This window comes from Eublepharis macularius, chromosome 18 (genome assembly GCF_028583425.1).
Source record: "Eublepharis macularius isolate TG4126 chromosome 18, MPM_Emac_v1.0, whole genome shotgun sequence".
In the NCBI taxonomy this organism is placed as follows: domain Eukaryota; kingdom Metazoa; phylum Chordata; class Lepidosauria; order Squamata; family Eublepharidae; genus Eublepharis; species Eublepharis macularius.
In genome coordinates, this window is record NC_072807.1 from 4855580 (window position 1) to 4875721 (window position 20142).

Here is a 20142-nt window from a genome sequence, read left to right on the forward strand (position 1 = left end):
CATTGTGGTTGGCTTGTCCCCTTCTGAAGCAACTGAGTGTGGACACTGTCGGTCTGGTGCTGTGTGGCTTCTGCAGGCGGGTTGAACTGCAAGACGGTGCGCTCCCAGACGCACACAAATAAGATACCATCTATCACAAATGTATTTATAAAATTTCTGAAGCACCACACGATTCTTTTGTTAAATGTTTTAATTTTTCTTCCAGGGACATCAGAAGCAATCAACAGGAGCTATGGTAGGTACCTTCAGAAAGAGATGAGATAGGCTTTATGCAACCAGTTGAGCGGTCTCTTCAGCTTCACACAATTTGTATGCCGTACTGTTGTTGACCAGAAGAGGAGAATTTAGTGTTGCCACGACTGGAGTAGGGTTGTCAACCTCCAGGTGGGGCCTTGAGATCTCCCAGAAGTATGATTGATCTCTAGACTATATAGATCAGCTTCCCTAGAGGAAATGGCTGCTTTGGAGGGTGGGCTCTATGGCATTATACCCTGCTGAAGTCGCCTCTGCTCCCCAACCATGTCTTCCCCAGGCTCCACCCCCCAAATCTCCTAACTTGGAATTGGCAACCTTACAGTCCAGACACATTGACTAGTTTGTGTCTTACCACTCGCCGTGTTCAGCCAAGTTCAAAGCCTTCCTTCAATGGGGGAGGACTGGAAGAATCTCTTTCTGTGGGAGAAGCCCCCTTATTCTGGAGGAAAACTTATAAGTGGCCTGAGCAGAATGTTATGGAGGACTAGGCCAAAGTCTGTGAAATGGCCTGCCTGCATTGTTTTGTCCAGGATTTTTTTTCCCATGTAAAAACTAGAAATTTAGACTGGTTGCCAGAACATTTTTGAGTAAAGCTAGAATGTTTCTTTTGGGTAGAGGTAGCATTTGGGTAGCAACATATAATTTATATCATTATTCTACATAGGTAAACAGATCAGATAAACATATTTATTGGTGAATATTAGCTATTGTATTACACTTTATTGGAAAATAATAGTGAAAAATGCTACATATTTTTCTAAGATTCTGATTTTTTTGCTGCAGTGTTGCTGAGAGTGGGAGGGTTAAGGGCATAGCATTCTTGGGATCTTGTTGCCCTGGACTCTCAGGGACTGGGTAAGGCACTGCTGATGTGTACCAGCCAGACATACATACATACGACAGGCACACATATGTGCAGTTTTGGGTTGCCATGCCTCTCTGGAAACTAGCAGGAGTGTGTGTTTGTGGGGGGGGGGTGCACTGGTACTTACCCATCTTAGTGTGAACGCCCAGCTGGCATCCAGACGTCATTGTGCACTGGCCTGGAAGCTTATGCATCACCCAACTGCCAGGCAGCTTGCCACCTCCTTCCGATCATCAGCAATCAGTGGGCGAAGTGGCAAACCACCAGGAGTTTGCTCACCACCAGTGGGCACCTGGCAACCCTAGTGCAGTTGCACATCCTGACTGTGGCTATGCAGTGTGATGACTCAGGTGTAGGTAGGTTGCCAACCGTGCATAGGGAAATTCCTGCAGATTTGAGGGCAGAGCCTGTGGAGGGCAAGATTTGGGGAATGACCTCAGCGGGTTATAAGGTCGCCATAGACTCAACCCTCCAAAGCTGCCATTTTCTCCATGGGAACCCACCTCTATAGGCTACAGGTCTTAATTCTGGGAGAAGTCCAGGCCCTGCCTGGAAGTCGGCAACCCTAGCTGTGGGTGGGGTTGTGTGGGAGGAATAAGCAGCCTTTGCTTCCACTGCATCCTGCCCTTTGCCCTTGAGATGACCCAAGCAGGTGGCATAGCTGACCTATGGAGAGGTGGGAAATACCCTCTGTTTCTAGGGAAAGCCGGTAAAGAGAAGAAGTCACCTTGATTAGGGAAAGGTTAGGAATCAGAGCCCTCTAACTCTGCTGTCCTGATATGAACTTCCCCCATGGTTGCTTTTAATTAAAAATAGAAATACTTGGAGATACATAAACAGTTTTGAAATGCAAATAGCACGAGGAATAATTATTTGGATCTCGGCCCTGGTGCCAAGGGTGACATTCTCTCCTCCTATTAGATTCATTAGTTAAAACCAACATGGACATCCTGCTATTAGCTCCAATAAGGAAAAAAAGACAGGCACAGACTTTGTTCTTTGACAGGGCTAATAATAATTCAGGAAAAAGGGAAGCTTCAGCCAGGGTAATGGCATGGGTGCTAGGCAGGGGTAGGGGAGGCTAAAAAATCTTTCTCACCAATTGAATCTGTACCATGGTCTCAAATGATGAAATGACCTCTCTCTTCCTAGTTGGTCATTACATTTAAAATTCATTAGAGAGGATGCTGTTCAACCAGCGTTAATTAAGAGACTAGCTTGGGTAGCTGGGTAACCTGAGAGAGAAAGAGAGGGGAAAAGAGACCAAGAATGGAAGAAAGGATGAGTCTGGGATGCTTACATGTAGAGAAGAGATGAGAGGAAAAGAATGTGAATGCTTTGAGTTGGAGATGAAAGAGAAAGAAATGGGAATCTTGTGTACCCCGTGGGGTGTGTGAATGAGGGAATGTATGCAGTAACATGATTAAGTTCCACCCGTTACCCAAACTGATATACATGTAGGGGCCCTGTAAAAAGCAAAGGTGTCCTATCGCTGGCCCAGAACAAACGTGTATTGCGGGGTATTAGAACAGTATTTGGGGATTTTTACCCAGTGTATACCAAGGTCCAGATCTAGCAAACCACATAGAATAATGAGGAGGAATAAGTACTTTTTAAAATGAAAAAGTGTTTTATAGAGATAACATAAGCCAAATTAAACCACTGTCACTAGAATGGAGAAACAGAGAGGGGGAGAGAGAGTTTATACAACAGCAAGCAAAACAAACCTTTCCTTAATGGCTACCTGACTACCAGGGGAAGATAAAAGGGGGGAGAAAGAAAACCTAACAGCCTGATCCTTGGCATAGGAAGTGGGGGGGGGCGGTCCTGGGGGAAGTGGCAAAGCAGCCCAGTAAAATGGATCCATGGAGAAAGAAGCCAACGTGAAGTTGGGGTAACGAGTTGAGCTCCAAAATTGCTACAAAAATTGGGGGCTAGAGCATGATGTTTTATACCCTTCTGCCAGAAATTAGGAGGGGAATAAAAGTTGGCATCTGAATCGGAGAGATTTAATTTCCTGGATATGGGTGATTTGGGGGATGAAAACTAATTTAGCTTTTGGAGGTGAGTGGGGTTGGGGTGATGAGATCATGTTAAAATTGTAGAAGGGAGTTTCCTATTATGCATAAGGCCTGATATGCAAAAAGGGCAAGACTGACCAAAAATGGAAGTATGTTCCCTGCAGAGGCTGAGCAGAGATAGGATTGCGGCTGGGGGTGGGGTTGATGAAATTAGGGAACAGTAGAACTGAGCTGGCTGGGAAATCAATCCTTTTGCCTCTTGGGCTGGGAAATCTTGTACGTCTTTCGCACTCGGTTTTTACAGCGCATTCATTACCGTTTCGCATCCCATGTTTTTCTGCCTTTTACACTTCCGAGCTAATCATGTGACGCAGCTCCGGGCTATGTTAGCTTTTCCCCGGGGTATCTGACTACGGACATATCTCGACTTTTTTTTGCCTCAGATGCTGACTCGCGCTTGAGTCGGTGAAAGTAAATGTAAAATGTTTGCCTCTCTCTCCCCCCTTTCCTTTCCTATTGCAAGTTGATTGGCCAGATCAGATTTAACCACACCCACCCTCATCAGCTCCCCTAATGCTTCTTTTGCCATTGGGCAGCAACCGTTGCACCAAATAGCAGCCCAGCTGTGCCCATCGCTCGCCTCCTCTGCTTCCTTCCCAGACGAGCAGAGGTGGTGCGGGCTCTGCCCCTTCCCTTCTCATCTCCCCATCTGATTTTTTTTACTGCTTCTGAAGGGTAGTATCATTGAGGCGTCAAGCACTTTAAAACAGAATTGTGGGCATTTAACAGTCATGGAGATGGACTCTTTCCCCAACACAAACCTAAGAAGATTATTTTCTTTAAAGCGTTCAGTTGGGACCTGGCTAAATGGAGTGGTTCCCCCCCCCCCACACACGTTTCCCTCCTGCAGCCTTCCCTGCATAGAACCAGCTTTCTTTTATTCTCTGGTTGCAGAGAACAGTAAAAAAAGGCAGGGGGTGGGGGGAGAAGGAAGATCATTCCGTGAATAGTAGGCAATGGGGGTGGGGGTGAAAGGATTGGTGTTAAATGTATTGTCGAAGGCTTTCACGGCCGGAGAACGATGGTTGTTGTGGGTTTTCCGGGCTGTATTGCCGTGGTCTTGGCATTGTAGTTCCTGACGTTTCGCCAGCAGCTGTGGCTGGCATCTTCAGAGGTGTAGCACCAAAAGACAGAGATCTCTCAGTGTCACAGCGTGGAAAAGATGTTGGCAGGTCATTTGTATCTACTCAGGAGGGGTGGGGTTGAGCTGAGTCATCCTGTAAGAGTTTCCCAGGGTGTGGAATGCTAATGGCGGGAGGCTTCACTGTGTCCTGAGGAGGTTCTTTTGCATATGGATTGGTACTTGATGTGCTAATCTTCTCTGCAGGGCTATTGTCGGGGATAGAATGTTTTGTTAGCCTGGTGTTTTTCAGAACTGGAAACCATGCTCTGTTCATTCTTAAGGTTTCTTCTTTCCTGTTGAAGTTTTACTTATGCTTGTGAATTTCAATGGCTTCCCTGTGCAGTCTGACAAAGTAGTTGGAAGTGTTGTCCAGTATTTTGGTGTCCTGGAATAAGATACTGTGCCCTGTTTGAGTTAGGCTATGTTCAGCCACTGCTGATTTTTCAGGTTGTCCAAGTCTGCAGTGTCTTTCATGTTCTTTTATTCTTGTCTGGATGCTACGCTTTGTGGTCCCGATGTAAACTTGTCCACAGCTGCAGGGTATACGGTATACTCCTGCAGAGGTGAGGGGGTCTCTACTGTCCTTTGCTGATCGTAGCATCTGTTGTATTTTTCGGGTGGGTCTGCATACTGCTTGAAGGTTATGCTTTTTCATAAGCTTTCCCATCTGATCAGTAATTCCTTTGATATATGGCAAAAACACTTTTCCTGTAGGAGACTGTTTTTCCTTGGTTGTTTGATTCATCCTGGGTTTGATTGCAAGACCCTGGTTTTGTCCGAAGAGCAATCAAACCCAGGATGAATCAAACAACCAAGGAAAAACAGTCTCCTACAGGAAAAGTGACCTACATCTTTTCCACACTGTGACACTGAGAGATCTCTGTCTTTTGGTGCTACACCTCTGAAGATGCCAGCCACAGCTGCTGGCGAAACGTCAGGAACTACAATGCCAAGACCACGGCAATACAGCCCGGAAAACCCACAACAACCATCGATTGGTGTTAATCTCAGTGCAGCTGCTCTTGTGCTGTCTTCTAAGTAAAAAGACTCAAACTTTCAACAATTAGGGTTTGAAATGGCAGCACAGAGAGCGGAGATTCTTAGTCTTACCACGCATGCTCAAACTTAAAAAAAAAGTGACGTGTATTGAGTAGCCCACAAAGCTTGCAGTAGAACAAGTGAATATAAAATACAGCAGAGAACGTGAGACTGAAACGTGAGAGTGTAAAAGGGGGCAGTTCCAAGCTGGTGCGAAGGCTATAGGGCTGACTGCTCAGATCCATCGCTTTTAAACTTGAGTGCAGCTCCCTTAAGAAATATTAACCAATATCTAACAATTTTATGTATTTAAATATATTGCCCAGCTTTCTAGATATGCTTAGACATGTAATCAATGTATTTGTTAGATACTACTGTATATGCTGATGCAAATTCTGATCCTGGATCATAATAACAATAAACTAACTAACTTGAGTGCAAAAGGGCCCTCTGTTAATTAGGGCCTAATTACTTAGGGAGGAGGTCGCCCAGGTTCCTGGGAGGATTAATCAGCCTGAGGTGGCCTTTCTGAAGTGGGTCCGCATTGCATTGCTGCTTAATGACTCATCATGGCTTCATTGTCCTTGTGGGCTTGCTGCTGCTTAATGAGTTAGCTTAACTTCAGCAGGGCGCAGACGCCATTTTCTTGACCTAAGCCCATGTTAGAACCAAAGTGGAGGCCCAAAATGGGGGTCTCCTTGAGGCACAGGTCTGGGGGCTACACACCTTATGACAGGGTAGGGTATGAGCTCTGAGGTGGCCCCAGAGGGAATCCTATGCTGACAGCCCTGTTTAACTGTTTAGAAGATTTGGCAGAACTGTAAAAGTTAGAAATAGAAGCAAAATCCAGAAATCTTCTGAGGAAAAGATGTCAATAGATGTTTCTCAGACTGAAATAAACCAAAATCGGGCTGCAGGCTGGTGGCTGTCATACACATTTGAAAATCTGGTTCAGGGATGTAGGGCTTAGCTGTTTGTAGATCAGGTTCCACTTTGACTTTGGGTCTGTTGACCTTGCTGCATGGACACTGCTTCCCCCCCACCCCCTATTTTCAATCTGGGTTGTATGAAAGGTGTAGGAAACCAGTTATCTGAATCATCTGTCATAAGTACATGCAGCTGTCCTAAGTACAACTCGGCGTTCGCTTCATGTTTGTGACAGATAATTCAGACCTCTTGCAGAAGTGGGTGGCAGAACACTGCAGTGCTACCTCTGGCAGAAACCCACATACAGGCCACTGAGAACACACCTAGTGAAGACACCTGCAACTGGGTATCTGCTTGCTCAAGCAACCCTGGTCTTGTCAGATCGCTAAGCAAGTTAGTAATTGGATAGGAGACCTCCAAAGATGACCAAGAGACCCGAGAGTGCAAATGGGCTTGGAAAGCTGCTGCCGAGGGAGGGAGAGCTCCTGCCCTTCTCCCAAACTTCCCCCCCCCAAAGCAAAACAGTGCGGGGAAGGAGAGTTTCCCCCTTTCTGCTGCTGTGTGTGCACAAAATACCTCCATGTAGAAATGTGGAAATGTCACCCGTCTGCTATGTTTTTGTATGGGGAAAAAAGCTTGGGAGAAAGGTAGGAGCTCGCCCTCCCTCAGAGGCAGCTTTCTAAGCCCACTTGCACTCAGAAGCCAATCCCCAAGGTGATGTATGTCTGTGAGAAGCACAGGTTGGCTCTGTGGAGCTCTCATAAAAGAAGTAACATGCAGAGTGACTGCCAGACCCTGGAAAGAAGTGGCCAGTCTGAGCATACTGATCTGGACAGGCAGGGGTTCGACTCAGCAGAAGGCAACCTCGTCAGTTTTCCTGGCTGCAGGTGTTTCCTGACTTCGATATGCCTTATTGCAGTGGGCTTTTTCTTTCTTTTACTTGAATTCTTGCTTTTATATGATTTTTTGGGGTTAAGTTGCTGCTTGAACCATTAATTGAAGTGTGCTGCTTCGATTCTGCAACCCTGATTGCCATATACATTGCATTAATATTTTCAGAAGGCACTGGCCACACACACAGAGCTGCTTGGTAAGATAGTCTCTAGACAATTTGAAATGCAGGGGGCTTTTTTAAAAAAGCCATCCGCAAAGGACTGCAGTCTGTCTTTTGTCGGCACTCTGAAGGTTCGTTTCTGTTTTTGTCTCCTCTTTGATAGGGCAGGAAGCAGAGAACATACCCTAAAGAGCACAAGCACTGCGAGAAATGCTTCAACCGGTACTGCCAAGCTCCAGTTGTGCCGGCTGTCTCTTGCTTGGTGATCAACTGTCGCTCCCACTGTGGGGCCACCTTCCACATGTGCAAAGCCGAAGAGCATCAGCTCCTGTGTCCTCTCGAGGAAGTCTCCTGCCTCAACTTTGTCTATGGCTGCCCTTTCACCATGGCTCGTTTTAAAGTGGCCAAACATCTCCAGGTCTGCCCTGCCAGCGTCGTCTGCTGCTCAGTGGAGTGGAATCGTTGGCCAAGTGTGGACTCAGAAGGTGTTCTGCATCAGAACATCATGAAGGAGGAACCCGGTGCCGAATGCTTGGATGTAGCCCTGGCTCTGAGAGATCAGAAGGCTCTCTTTGGAGCCTTGAAATTGGCAGAACTTTTCCCAGAATGCAGAGAACCTTGTTCTATGGATGAAGCAGAAGCCACTGATGACGATGGCGATCTGGGGGAAGGAGATGCTGGGAGAGGAGCTGGTCACACTGAAGCAAACGAGGGTCCTGAGCTTAGCCAGCAGGAGCGTGAGAGTTTGGCTAAGGACAAAGAAGGGATGGATCTGGTTGGTTACAAAGCCTGGGAAAACATGTTCAGTAAAGAGCTGCAAGCATGCAAGGTGACCAACTTATTGGCTGATGACCGGGTGAAAGAACAAGACAGTAGCTCTGCAAAAATGGGCCAGGCATCCGCTGACAGCACACGAAAAAAGAAACCAGAAGCAGTTAGTAGTACAAGCGAGAGCAATGAAAGCCAATTCTCTCCTCAGGTGAATTTAGCAGAAAAGACTGGCTTTGCACCTTGGCAGGATGGGGTCCTGGACAGACTGAAAAAGGAGGTTCCTGTAGGAGATTATAATATGTATCTGGTCCACCATGGAAGGATGCTTATCCATTTTGGCCAGATGGCTGCTTGCACTCCGAAAGAGAAAGACTTTGTATATGGCAACCTAGAAGCTCAAGAGGTGAAAACTGTGACCACCTTCCGAGTACCAGTCAGCTACTGTGGCAAAAGAGCACGCCTCGGGGATGTCATGTTATACAAAAAGCCAACCAAGAGTGTATCTGTGGATACTTCAGACCTAGGTATAAGCCTGGAGGATCTCCCTCAGTCTGATGCTATCCAAACAACACTGCTCTGCGCTCTGGAGAAAGAGTTGAAAGGTCATGAGATCTCTGAGATGAAGAGTACTGACGCCCTGTTTGTGGATTTTGGGACACAGACATACAGCTTTGCCAAGGAACCTTTCTCCCCCACATTTGTTTTAGCAGACATCCTGGATGCAAAAGACCCACCAGGCCTCCATTTGCAGCTTCACAGCGAGAGCGTGACCCGAAGGCATAACAAAAGCAGCTCAGCTTTCACATTCTCCTGCAACTGCTTTTTCCGGAGAGACGAGTTTCCGTCGCATTTCAAGAATGTTCACGCCGATATCCAGTCCTGCCTAGATGGATGGTTCCAGCGTCGCTGCCCGCTTGCCTACCTGGGGTGCACATTCGTTCAGAATCCCTGGTGCCCTGCTGGGCAAAAGTCCTGTGTTGTCTATAGCCCAGATCTCAAGACATTAGCTGTGAAGCCGCAGGTTCACCCTGCCCTCTCTGAAACAAAGCCATGCAACTTTGCAAGAAATAACAGAGAGAAAGAAATGGATGCTCTGAGCAGCCTTCCTTTAGAGATCCTGAAGTACATTGCTGGGTTTTTGGATAGCTTCAGCTTGTCACAGCTGGCTCAGGTGTCAATTCTGATGAGGGACATCTGTGCCACTCTGCTGCAAGAAAGAGGAATGGTCTTTTTGCTGTGGGAAAAGAAGAGATATTCCCACGGGGGCACTTCATGGAGAATCCGCCGAAAGGCAAGTGATGGGGGATAAGTCCGTGCCCACATACTAAAATGTTGCATTTATTGGTTGTTAAATTATATCTTGCCTTTCCATTGGCAAACTCAAGGCAGCTAGCAAAGTCAGAATGCTGAGGTGTCTCATTCCGTTGCTAGAAATTATGATATTGAATGCAAGCAGCAGGGATGGCCAGAGGAGGCTACCCTCAGCCCCACCCTCTGCAGCTGGCAGTTTGGTGATCCCAGTGGCAGCGTGGTATCAGGAAAAGGAAAAGAGCTTCAGTCCCTTCTATTGAGCATGCTCTATTGCAAAAGTGTGTGCTCAGTAGAAAAAGTGACAAAATCTGAGAGGAACTGGCTGCTGGTATGATGAAGGCGGTGTTAGAAGAGGAGGGCCGTTTCCACACAGCTTACCTTGTTCTGGGAAACAGTGTAATCTCACACGATATCATGCGAGAAGATGCTGTTATTGCACGAAAAGACGCGATAACAGCATCTTCTCGTGAGATTTCACTGTTTTCCAGAACAAGGTAAGCTGTGTGGAAATGGCTGAGGACTTAACACTGTCCCTTTCCTCAGGTTTCAGAGAGGGACAAACCAAAGAGTTAGAGTTAGAAAGACAGACAGGTAAGGGTATTTATTTACTGCTCTGACTGTCCTTTGATGTGTAGACTGCTATTCTCAGGACTTACTCCTCGTGACATCCTTCTCTTCCTGGCTTTTTCACACCCACCATCTTCTCCCTTCCCTTCATCTTGCAACCATGGATGCAGGATTTGCTCTGCCATCCATGTCCATCCTTAGATTAGATAGGTAGATAGGATCCATCTCTCTCCTCCTTTCCTATCAGAGTATGGAGTTCCTACACTAAAGAGCTCTTATGGTATGGCTTGTTATTTTCTTCCCTACACTCTCACCAGCCAGCATAACCAGTTCACACCGCCTATGATCACGCTTTCACTGCAAACAATATACTCTGCTAAAGGCCCAACTATGGAATCCTGTAATTATGTTTCTGGTGCCAACATATGATTTATTTATCAGGGGAGCTCTAGAGTCTGGCTGTTGGGCACTTGATTTTTCTAATACTGCAAAACCATTGCAATAGTTATAATTAGGCTTTTCTTATAATGGCCTGCCACTTCCTCAGCTGGAAACACCTGGGAGACTTTGGGGGGATGGAGACTCACCATAACAGCATCCTACGACATCACGGCATCATTTACAGCTGCCTAACTGGAAGTGAAACCACTGCATCTCTGAAAGGTCTAGCATTTCCTCAAAACTCTATAGTAAAATCATAGATGTTGTTCCGATCCTTGCATTCATCCCCCCTCTTCCGTTGCTTGCTGGAATGAGGGCAAACGACTGGGGGGGAGGGGCTGTATTTCTCCGGTGGTCCAAGGAGTGGGGCAGTCCTTGCTTTTGGGATATATCTCCTCCTCTCCGAAGGCAGGGTCAGTCAGCTGATTTTGATCCTGGAGGGGAGGGGCTTGTCCCTGGAATCACCAGTCTTTCTGGCCCTGCCATCCAAGCAGGACGTCTTCAGCAACGCTCTGCAGAGCGCAGCAATCCCAATTAAGAAGAAACTACCAGAGATGAGCTGGGCGTGGCAGTGTACGCCTGTAATCCCAGTACTCAGGGAGGCCGAGGCCACAGGCAGTGCGGAGCTTGCAGGGGAAAGGAAAGGCCGTACCACCTACCCCATCTTCATTTTGCTTGGAGTGACGGCGAGCATTAGAGCCGATGGCCCTAGGTTGCGCCTAGGTTCCACGGCCACAACCGCAAAACTCCACAGACGGCCAGAGGGTGAGTGAGGTGTTTGAGTCCACGGTAGCCTGTTGTAGAGACCAATATTATCAGGAACTCCCTCAGGCTTGGAAGGAGCAGCCTCCACCAGCAGCAGAGGACGTGCTCCAACCCCGGCAGCCCCGACTGAACCGCGGTAAGACTGATCCTGCAGGTAACAGGGGCCGTGAAAGGAAGGAGAGAGGAGAAAAGAGTAGCAGAAGCCTCAGAGCCAGCTCGCCCAAAATAAAAAGGGAGCCCTCCTTTATTTCTCTTTCGTTTCAGCCTGGACTTGTGAGGTATGCTTTCACTTTCATTTCTCCTTATGGTGGGAAAATTTCTGTTGTCAGAATGTCAGCAAGGCAGGCCTAGCCACCTCACAGGCCTCAAAGAGCGTAAGCCTGCAGCCTAGATTTTCCAAACTCCCAGGCCTCAGCCCCTTCTAGGCCTTTCAACAGGCCAGTGAAAGAGAAATGTCCAAGGGCCTGGATGGCAGAATTCAGCAAAGGCAGGCCTAGCCACCTCCCAGGCCTCAAAGAGCATATGCCTGCAGCCTAGATTTTCCAAACTCCCAGGCCTCAGTTCCTCCTTGGCCTCTCAACAGGCCAGTGAAAGAGAAATGCCCAGGGGCTTGGGTGGCAGAATGTCAGGAAAGGCAGGTCTAGCCATCCAGGCCTCTAAAAGCGCAGGCCTACGGCCTAGACTTTCCAAACTCCCAGGCCTCAGCCCCTTCTAGGCCTCTCAACAGGTCAGGGAAAGAGAAAAAGCCCAAGGGCCTGGACCCATCAGGCAAGAACGCCTGGAAAATTTTCTGCTGGTGGTAGGTCAGCAAAGGCAGGCCTAGCCTCCTTCCAGGCCTCAGAGAGTGCAAGCCTGCGGCCTAAACCTGCCCAACTCCCAGGCCTCGGCCTACTTCCGGGCCTCTCAAGAGACTAGTGAAAGAGAGAAGGTCTGGGATTTGCATCCACCAGGCAAGGAAGCCTGGAATGAGTTGCTGTAATGTTGTGGTTAAGTGCTGGGCCATGAATCATTACCCTGCTGGTTCGAGTCCCATAATTACTTGAACTCGGTGGCTGACCTTGGGTAAAAGTCTCAATTCCCTAGCGGTTCTGGGGGAATAATGATTACTCTGACCTTATCACAGCCCCTGACTGTGTGATATCACAGTCCAGGCAAGTCAGATCTCATCAGATCTCAGTACCTCAGTAGGGTTGGCCTTGGTTAGCAATTGGATGGGAGACCTCCAAAAAAGACCAGTGTTGCAGAGGCAACAATGACTGGATGACATTTTCCACCACTAAGGGGAAAGAAATTACATGCCCCCTATTTACATAGTTGCAGCCATAGTTACTATTTAACAAACGAACTGGCATGGCCCAGGATGGAAATAAGGAATTCAAAGAGGTCCTGAAGGCACACCAATAAATAGTCTAGCGGCTAGACTCTCAGCTAGGCAAGAGAGGCATTCCAGTATGGGGGTCTGACTCCAGATAGGTAAAGGGGTGCCCCCTCCCCAGATTAAAGAGGAGGCAAGGGCCATTAAGAGCACATATCTCGGTTAAGCCTTCAACCTGAGGACCCTGAGCTATCAGTTTTGTCCCTCAGCCAAGAAGAAAGGGGAGCTATTAAAAGAAGGGAAAATCCCCTAGCAGGTCTTCCTCACGAGCCGTATCCTAGAAAGCTCCCTAAGGTGATTGAGGATCCTGGAGTCTTCTCCCTTAAGGGCTAAGGGGTTGGAGAGAATCCTCCCTAGAATCAGGAATAACCTCATCAGGCATTCCCTTCCAGTAGTCTCTCATACTTGTAGAAGTCTAAGAGGGAAACTCTGGCAAAACTAACTACTACTATTTCCCTTTCCCCCCAAGTCTTATACATTAGTTCCAGGGGTTACTGAGAGGATCAAGCTGCCATTGGTGGATGATCTGGTTACCAGCCTGCCATCTAATCCTGTGCTACCCGTTGACAAGGATGGACTACCTAGGATTCCAGCATCAAGTGGTTTGAACTGGCTATGCGCAAAAAATTGGAAGTTTCCGCTACATCCTTCAGAGCATTGGTGACAACTCCACTCCTTCCTAGAGTCACATTTTCTCAAGTCTCAGACCTGGTTGTAGTGAGCAGTAAACTCCTTTAAAGAGCCAAAGAGCAAAACTAAGAAAATATCCCCGGCAATATGCTATGCTGTGGTTAACAAGAACCATGGTTTTCAGGCAAGCAGGCACAACACTTAGCTTAGAAATTGGAATGTGGACCATTTGCCCCAAAGCCAAAGTAACCACGGTTCCTTTCAAAGATATCAACATGTCTGAGAAACTCTAAATAAAGGAAAGTAGACCAAACATTGAGAGGAGGGTAGTATCTTCTCCTTCAACAAATCTGGTCAGAATTCTAAAGGGCCAAAGAAGGGAACTCAATGTGTCTACACCAAGGCAGCAGGCGCAAGGGTGTTTGGGGGATGCTTACAATCTTGGCAAACCCTTGGCAGCCAATAATAAGAAACAGATGGGTGTTGGATACTGTGATGAGTGGAATTCGGTTCTGTGCCACCTGGTCCCTTTCCCCCTAGATCCAAAGGAATTTGGTCAAATAAAATAGAAGTCTAGGAAAAAGAAGGTCGGAGTGGAAAGGCTAAAATTTGTCATGACTGCCATTCAGGAGGGAGATTGTCTGGCTTCCATCGATCTCTCAGAGGCACTTCCAACACTGGGCCTTTCCTTTGAGCTGAAAACACCACCTATGGTGTTCATCAGAATCCTAGTAGCACTGATAGCATGGCTAGGCCATGAAGAGTGGCTCCTTTCCCATATCCAAATGACATCTTGATCTGCGCACTTCAGAATGCCTGTTGCCATACCATGGGGCGTTAGATCACAAGAGGTCCAAGATAGTTGAATTGCCAGAGATCCTCAAACAGGAAAACAACCAGTGGTTGTACCTCATTCAGTCCCACGATGGTGTCCCACTAAGGGAACCAGAGAGAACAGTGATGACCATGGACATGTCTTTAGGGAGTTACTATCCTTCTTCAAGAGGAGTTGAAGAAAAGTCTTAATACCAACACCCTTAGACAACAGGTAGTGACCATCCCAACACCCTTCTAGGAAGGTACGTTCCCTTACATATCACCTTCATGGCAATGGATTCTAAAAGGAGACCTCATTGTAGAATCTTCCAAGGATTCGTTTGGGCTTTTTTCCCACGTGAAATCTTAATCTGGTATTGAGAGCATTATACAAAAGATGCCTTGAGCCTATGACCTCATGTTCCCTAAAGGAACTGACCTTTAAAGTCATCTTTCAGATGAGAATAAAATCAGCTAGACAAGTGTCAGAATGGCAGGCACTAGCAGTAGATAGAGAGCAATGCCCTTTCCTCCAAGATGGTCGAGCAAATTGTGAACAAAGACAACTTTCTTCCAAAGGTGAACTTCATGTTTTCATAGGACAGGAGAGAAAGCACTTCCCTCCTAATCTAATCCAAAGCACAGGAAGAAAATAAATAAATAAATCTCACACTTCCTTGATATACGTAGAGTTGTGAGATTCCACTTGGGCAGGACTAAACAGTGTTTCAGAAATCTGGGACACTAGTTATGTGTTTGCAGGAGGTCCTTCTTGGGACCCAGAGTATCCTTTTCTTGGCTAAGTAGGTAAAGCAGAAGGTACATAATTCTGTCATGTCAAGCCAGAGGTCTGGAGATGTCCATAGATGTCAGGGCGCACTCACTAAGGGAAACAGTGACACAGGCAGCCTATAAATCCTTTAGTCATTAGAAACGATCGATAAGGTAGTCACATGGAAATCAGTATATTCTCTCATCAAGAAATATAGGATAGATAAATGGTCTTCCCCAGAGACAACCTTTAGCAGGAGGCCCTCTAGGCCTGGAAGCCAGACTACCCACCCTGGGGTACACTGCTCTTGTATGTCCCAAAAGTAAGGACTGCCTCACTTCTAGGACCACCGGAGAATGGAAGATTTGTATTCACTTACCGTGAAGTTTCCTTTCTCGGTAGACCAAGAGTGGGGCAGTCCTGCCCACCTGAGTTTCTTGTGGGGCGGCTTCTAGGATTGGATGAAGAGTTAGGATGATAGTCTTCCTCCCAGTGGATTCAAGGGAGGAATCTTTCTATTAAAAAAAAAATTGAGGGCAGTTATTATTTTCCCTTCTGGTATCGTGATGGGGAGTCAGGGCTTGGGAACAAACAGACTGGTGATTCTAGGGACAAGCCCCTCCCCTCCAGGATCAAAATCAGCTGACTGACCCTGCCTTCGGAGAGGAGGCGCTATATCCCAAAAGTAAGGACTGCCCCACTCCTGGACCACTGAGAAAGGAAGCTTCACGGTAAGCGAATACATTCCCCATCCTCACCCAGAATATGGCAACCCTATTCTGAAACCAGTAAGAACGTTTTGTGCTTTAGCTTGGTGATTCTGTGTAGCTTCCCTCCCTCCCATCTTACATCTAAAAAAAAAATTGGAGAAACTGTGCACATAGCTACAAAATAGTAGAGTCCCGTAGCACCTTTAAGACTAACCAACTTTATTTTGCATAAGCTTTCGAGAACTCTTTACTATTTTGCAACTACAGAGTGACACAGCTAACTCCTCTGGATCTATGCGCATAGCTGTACTTGCACCCCTTTCATTCATTGCTCAGAGAGTGGCCTGGGCAGCAGGGAGTTGCCAACCTCCAGGTGGGGCCTGGACATCTCTCAGAATTACAGCTGATTTCCAGACTACAGAGATGAGTGGCCCCGGAGGGGTGGTGGACTGTATGACATTATACCCTGATGAGCTCCCTCTTCTCAGACACCATCCTCTCCAGGCTGCACCCCCCCCCAAAATATCTAGGAATTTTCCAACATAGAGTTGGCAACCTGTGGGCAGCATCAGAAAGAGAATGTTGCAGATGACTGTGTTGGTGAAGATTTTTGATCATGCAGATTGTGCAGAGTTTTTTTTTAAGATGAAAAGCGGGCAAGGGCTACGGTGGCAGGAATTTCAAAATGTCACAGCACATGCTTTGCTGTTGCTAAGAAGCATTACATAAAATTGCTACATCTCATTGTAAAAATAAACAAGAGTCTTGTGGCATCTTAAAAGCTTTGATTCTGGCATAAGCTTTCGTGGATATTAGACTTTCCCAAAAGCTTTATGGTTGCTAACAACAAAACTCAAAAGCGAGTGCCACAATAAAAAATGAATTAATATAAATGACTATAACCAACAACTCTGTTACAAAGCAAATGCAAAACAATAGCCACCTGTTAACAAATTCCAAGGCCCAAATGAGAAAAAAAATGTATTTGTCCAAAATCAGTTCTTAACATAAAGCCCTTACGGACAACCATATCTTAGGCCCAGTGGAAAGCTAGCAGCGAAGTGAGGAGGAGCCCACCTAAGATATGCCTCATCATAAGCCCTGGTCCACGTCAGAGGAGGCAGAGACAGGGATTTTCAGCAGTGGCACCCTTCCCTTGAGGGTCCCCTGGTGCCCACCTATCCTCTTTTAGGTGTTAGGCTAAAAGATTTCTGTTTTCCCATGTCTTTAAATTAGAGGCTGATCTTTTAACACCATTGTTATAGTGTAATTTTAACCTGGAAAGCGTTTGGTTCATTTTAAGCTGCAAAACTAAGCTACAAGTGACACCAGACATATGTTTTTAAATGTTGGGGATGCAATTTTACCTGGGAACTGTAGTTGAAAGCATTATGTCCCTAGTGGGGGGAGGCAGGAGAGAGGAAGAGCTTTTCAAAGACAGAGCCGTGCGAGATGGCTGTGGAGGAGGAAATTTGCACTTGTTTTCTTGCAGTCACAACAGAGAGAGGAATACAGGACCCTGTCACACTAGTGCAAGAAGTCACGGGAAGGGAAGAGCTGGTAGTTCATCTCTCTGTTGAGATTGCAAGAAAACAAGTGCAAAGTTCCTCTCCTCCAGTGATTTTCCGCCGCTCTATCTTTGAAAAGCTCTTCTCTTCCTGCCTCCCCACACTAAGGACATAACGCTGTTTTCAGCTACAGTTCCCAGGTAAAACTGTGTCCCTAACTAGGGTTGCCAGTCTCCTGCTGGGGGCAGGGGATCCCCTGATCCCACCCTCCACCCCCCACTTACCCGGCCAGCAGGGGAAAAGGTGGGGGAATACGCCTCCCAGGGCGCACTCCCGGGCGGTGTGGCGTGTTCCTGTGAACTGCAGTATGTGGAGCTTTAACAGGCTTGGAAACAGTTGAGGTTTAGCAGACTTTGGAACTGCAAGGGATTCCCCCCCCCCTGCATTTCATGTCTTGTATTCCCATGCTGACAAGTTATCCCCCCTCTCTTTGAGAAGTAATAGACAGCAGAGATGCTATAGCTAAAATAGTTTAAGGACTGGCACTTAATATTCGGTGGATAGGGAACTGGTTGGATATTATTCGGTGGATAGGGAACTGGTTGGAGGACCGCACTCAAAGAGTGGTGGTCAACAGCGTTTCATCAGATTGGAGGGAGGTGTCCATTGGGGTGCCGCAGGGCTCGGTTGTGGGCCCGGTACTTTTCAATATTTTTATCAATGATCTGGATGAAGGAGTGGAAGGGCTGCTCATTAAATTTGCTGATGATACCAAATTGGGAGGGGTAGCAAACACCCAAGAAGATAGAATTAAAATTCAACAAGACCTGAATACTCTGGAGAAGGGGGCAGCTGTGAATAGGATGCAATTCAACAAAGACAAGTGCACAGTATTACATCTGGGCCACAAAAATGTGAAGCACAAATACTGGATGGGGGATACACTTCTGGGCAGTAGTATATGTGAAAGGGATCTTGGGGTAAGAGTGGACTGTAAACTGAATATGAGCAGTCAGTGTGATGCGGTGGCAAAAAAGGCTAATTCAGTCCTGGGTTGTATCAAAGGGGGCATAGCATTGAAATCGCAGGAGGTCATAGCCCCTCTCTATACTGCCTTGGTCAGGCCGCACCTGGAGTATTGTGTGCAGTTCTGGAGGCCTCACTTCAAAAAGGATGTGGCCAAAATCAAGAGGGTGCAGAGGAGAGCGACGAGGATGATCAGGGGTCTAGAGACTGAGCCCTACAAGGAAAGGCTGAGGGCCTTGGGAATGTTTAGTTTGGAGAAGAGGAGATTGAGGGGGGACATGATTGCTCTCTTGAAATATTTGAAAGGCTGTCATTTGGAGGAGGACAGGGAACTGTTCCAGTTGCCAGTAGAGGGTAGGACCCGAAACAATGGGATTAAATTACATGCACAAAGGTACCTGCTGGATATTAGGAAGAACGTTTTCACGGTCAGAGTAGTTCAAAAGGGGAATCAGCTGCCTAGGGAGGTGGTGAGCTCCCCTTCACTGGCAGTTTTCAAGAAGAGGCTGGATTAGTATTTGTCAGGGATGCTTTAGGCTCATCCTGCATCGGGCAGGTTGGACGAGAAGGTCTGTATGGCCCCTTCCAACTCTGTGAACCTCTATGCATGTCTCCCAGCCCTAATCAAGCTGATTACATCATAGCTCCAGCTTCCTAACTCCAACTTCTTTGTAATACCCTTTCCACCTTCTGACCTGGATATAAAGACAGATGGTCTTTCATTCTCATTTGTATATGACAGTATGAGCTTTCACTCATTACAGTTTATACCCTGGTTCAAAAGTGGAATCAGCTGCCTAGGGAGGTGGTGAGCTCCCCTTCACTGGCAGTTTTCAAGAAGAGGCTGGATGAATATTTGTCAGAGATGTTTTAGGCTGATCCTGCCCTGGGCAGGGGGTTGGACTAGATGGTCTGTATGGCCCCTTCCAACTCTATGATTCTATGATTCTATGAATATATTTTTTAAAGATCCTTTTTCCACAAGTCTTGATTTCCTTTTCTGTTGCTTCTTATAACGCTGTCCTTCCAGCCACGAGGACAGGCTGGCAGGTCCTCCTGGAATCTTAGATTTTCCTTTGTGCACTGGATTACATGCCACCAACTAACACAGCTGGCAATGTCGTTTCCCCCACCCCTTTCTCTTTCTCCAATGTTTCCCCCTCTCGTCTCCAGAGACTGAAATATTGGCCCTTCCTTCTGTTAGTGGCTTGCAGTTTCATCGTCTCTCATTGCCTAATGTCAGTGCACAGAGTTTGGAAAATTTTCTCCCTGGGGCTCCTGTCGCTCAGATGTTTTTCTTCCAGTGAGATTTCACATTCTTTTGATGATTTTTCTCTCTCTGAACGGTGTGCTTTTTTTGCTCCTTTAGATGATACTACTGCTTTGTAATTAACTTTTTAAAAAGCCTGTATCTGCTAAATTTTTGATTTACATTAAACATTTAAAATTTTAGATGGTAAATTCCTCAGCGCAGGAACTGAACTTTTGGTTTGTTTCACTATAAAGTGTTGCGAACTGTTGGTAATAAAAATTAAGGGTAAATGTGAGGAAATTTCCATGGAACCCCTGTGGTTAGATGCTTGAGTTCTGTTTTTTATTATTTGTATATATTTTTAAACTTTTCAACCAAATAGAGCCCTTAGGGTGGATTTCAAAATCAATAAAAATAGATTCAAAAGCAAACAATCCCTATGAATCAGTTCATAGAAAAGGAAGGAGGATGAGCTGGAAATTGTGTGCAAAGCTGAGGGTTCTGTGAATGAATGCGGATGAACTTGCCTGTATTTGCTTCTTGTTTACCCCCCTTGCTCTCCTCAACAGGTCTGGAAGTTTAGCAGTTCGTTCTCCACCATTAAAAAGTGGCAGTTCAGCGACGTCCCTTCCATGGCAGTGCACTTAAAGACCTGTCCTTTTTATGAGGTGGAGCGCAAGAAGGACCCTGTTCGGCTGGCCAGTATGTTTTCATCTGAGGAGCTGATGCAAGAGAGTTTGGTGTCTACATTCAAGCACAAATCTGGCCCAAAGAAGCTGCAGAGAAGGCTGCGCTAATTTCAGGATGTGTGGCAATGTACCATTTTTGTTCTGAAAATAAACTCTTAAGACTTTT

The 20142-nt window shown here is 46.6% G+C and overlaps 1 protein-coding gene across 3 annotated transcripts in view; it reads left to right on the plus strand.

Annotated features, from left to right (window-relative positions):
• FBXO40 (F-box protein 40) overlaps positions 1–20142 on the plus strand; it is a 55763-nt gene extending 35621 nt beyond the window's left edge. For all 3 annotated transcript variants that reach the window (XM_055003060.1, XM_055003059.1, XM_055003058.1), the window contains 3 exons: positions 206–235; positions 7507–9405; positions 19857–20142. In XM_055003060.1, coding sequence (XP_054859035.1) covers positions 233–235; positions 7507–9405; positions 19857–20084 — 2130 coding nt within the window. In that variant the 5' untranslated portion in view covers positions 206–232 and the 3' untranslated portion in view covers positions 20085–20142. The remainder of the gene's footprint in view (positions 1–205; positions 236–7506; positions 9406–19856) is intronic.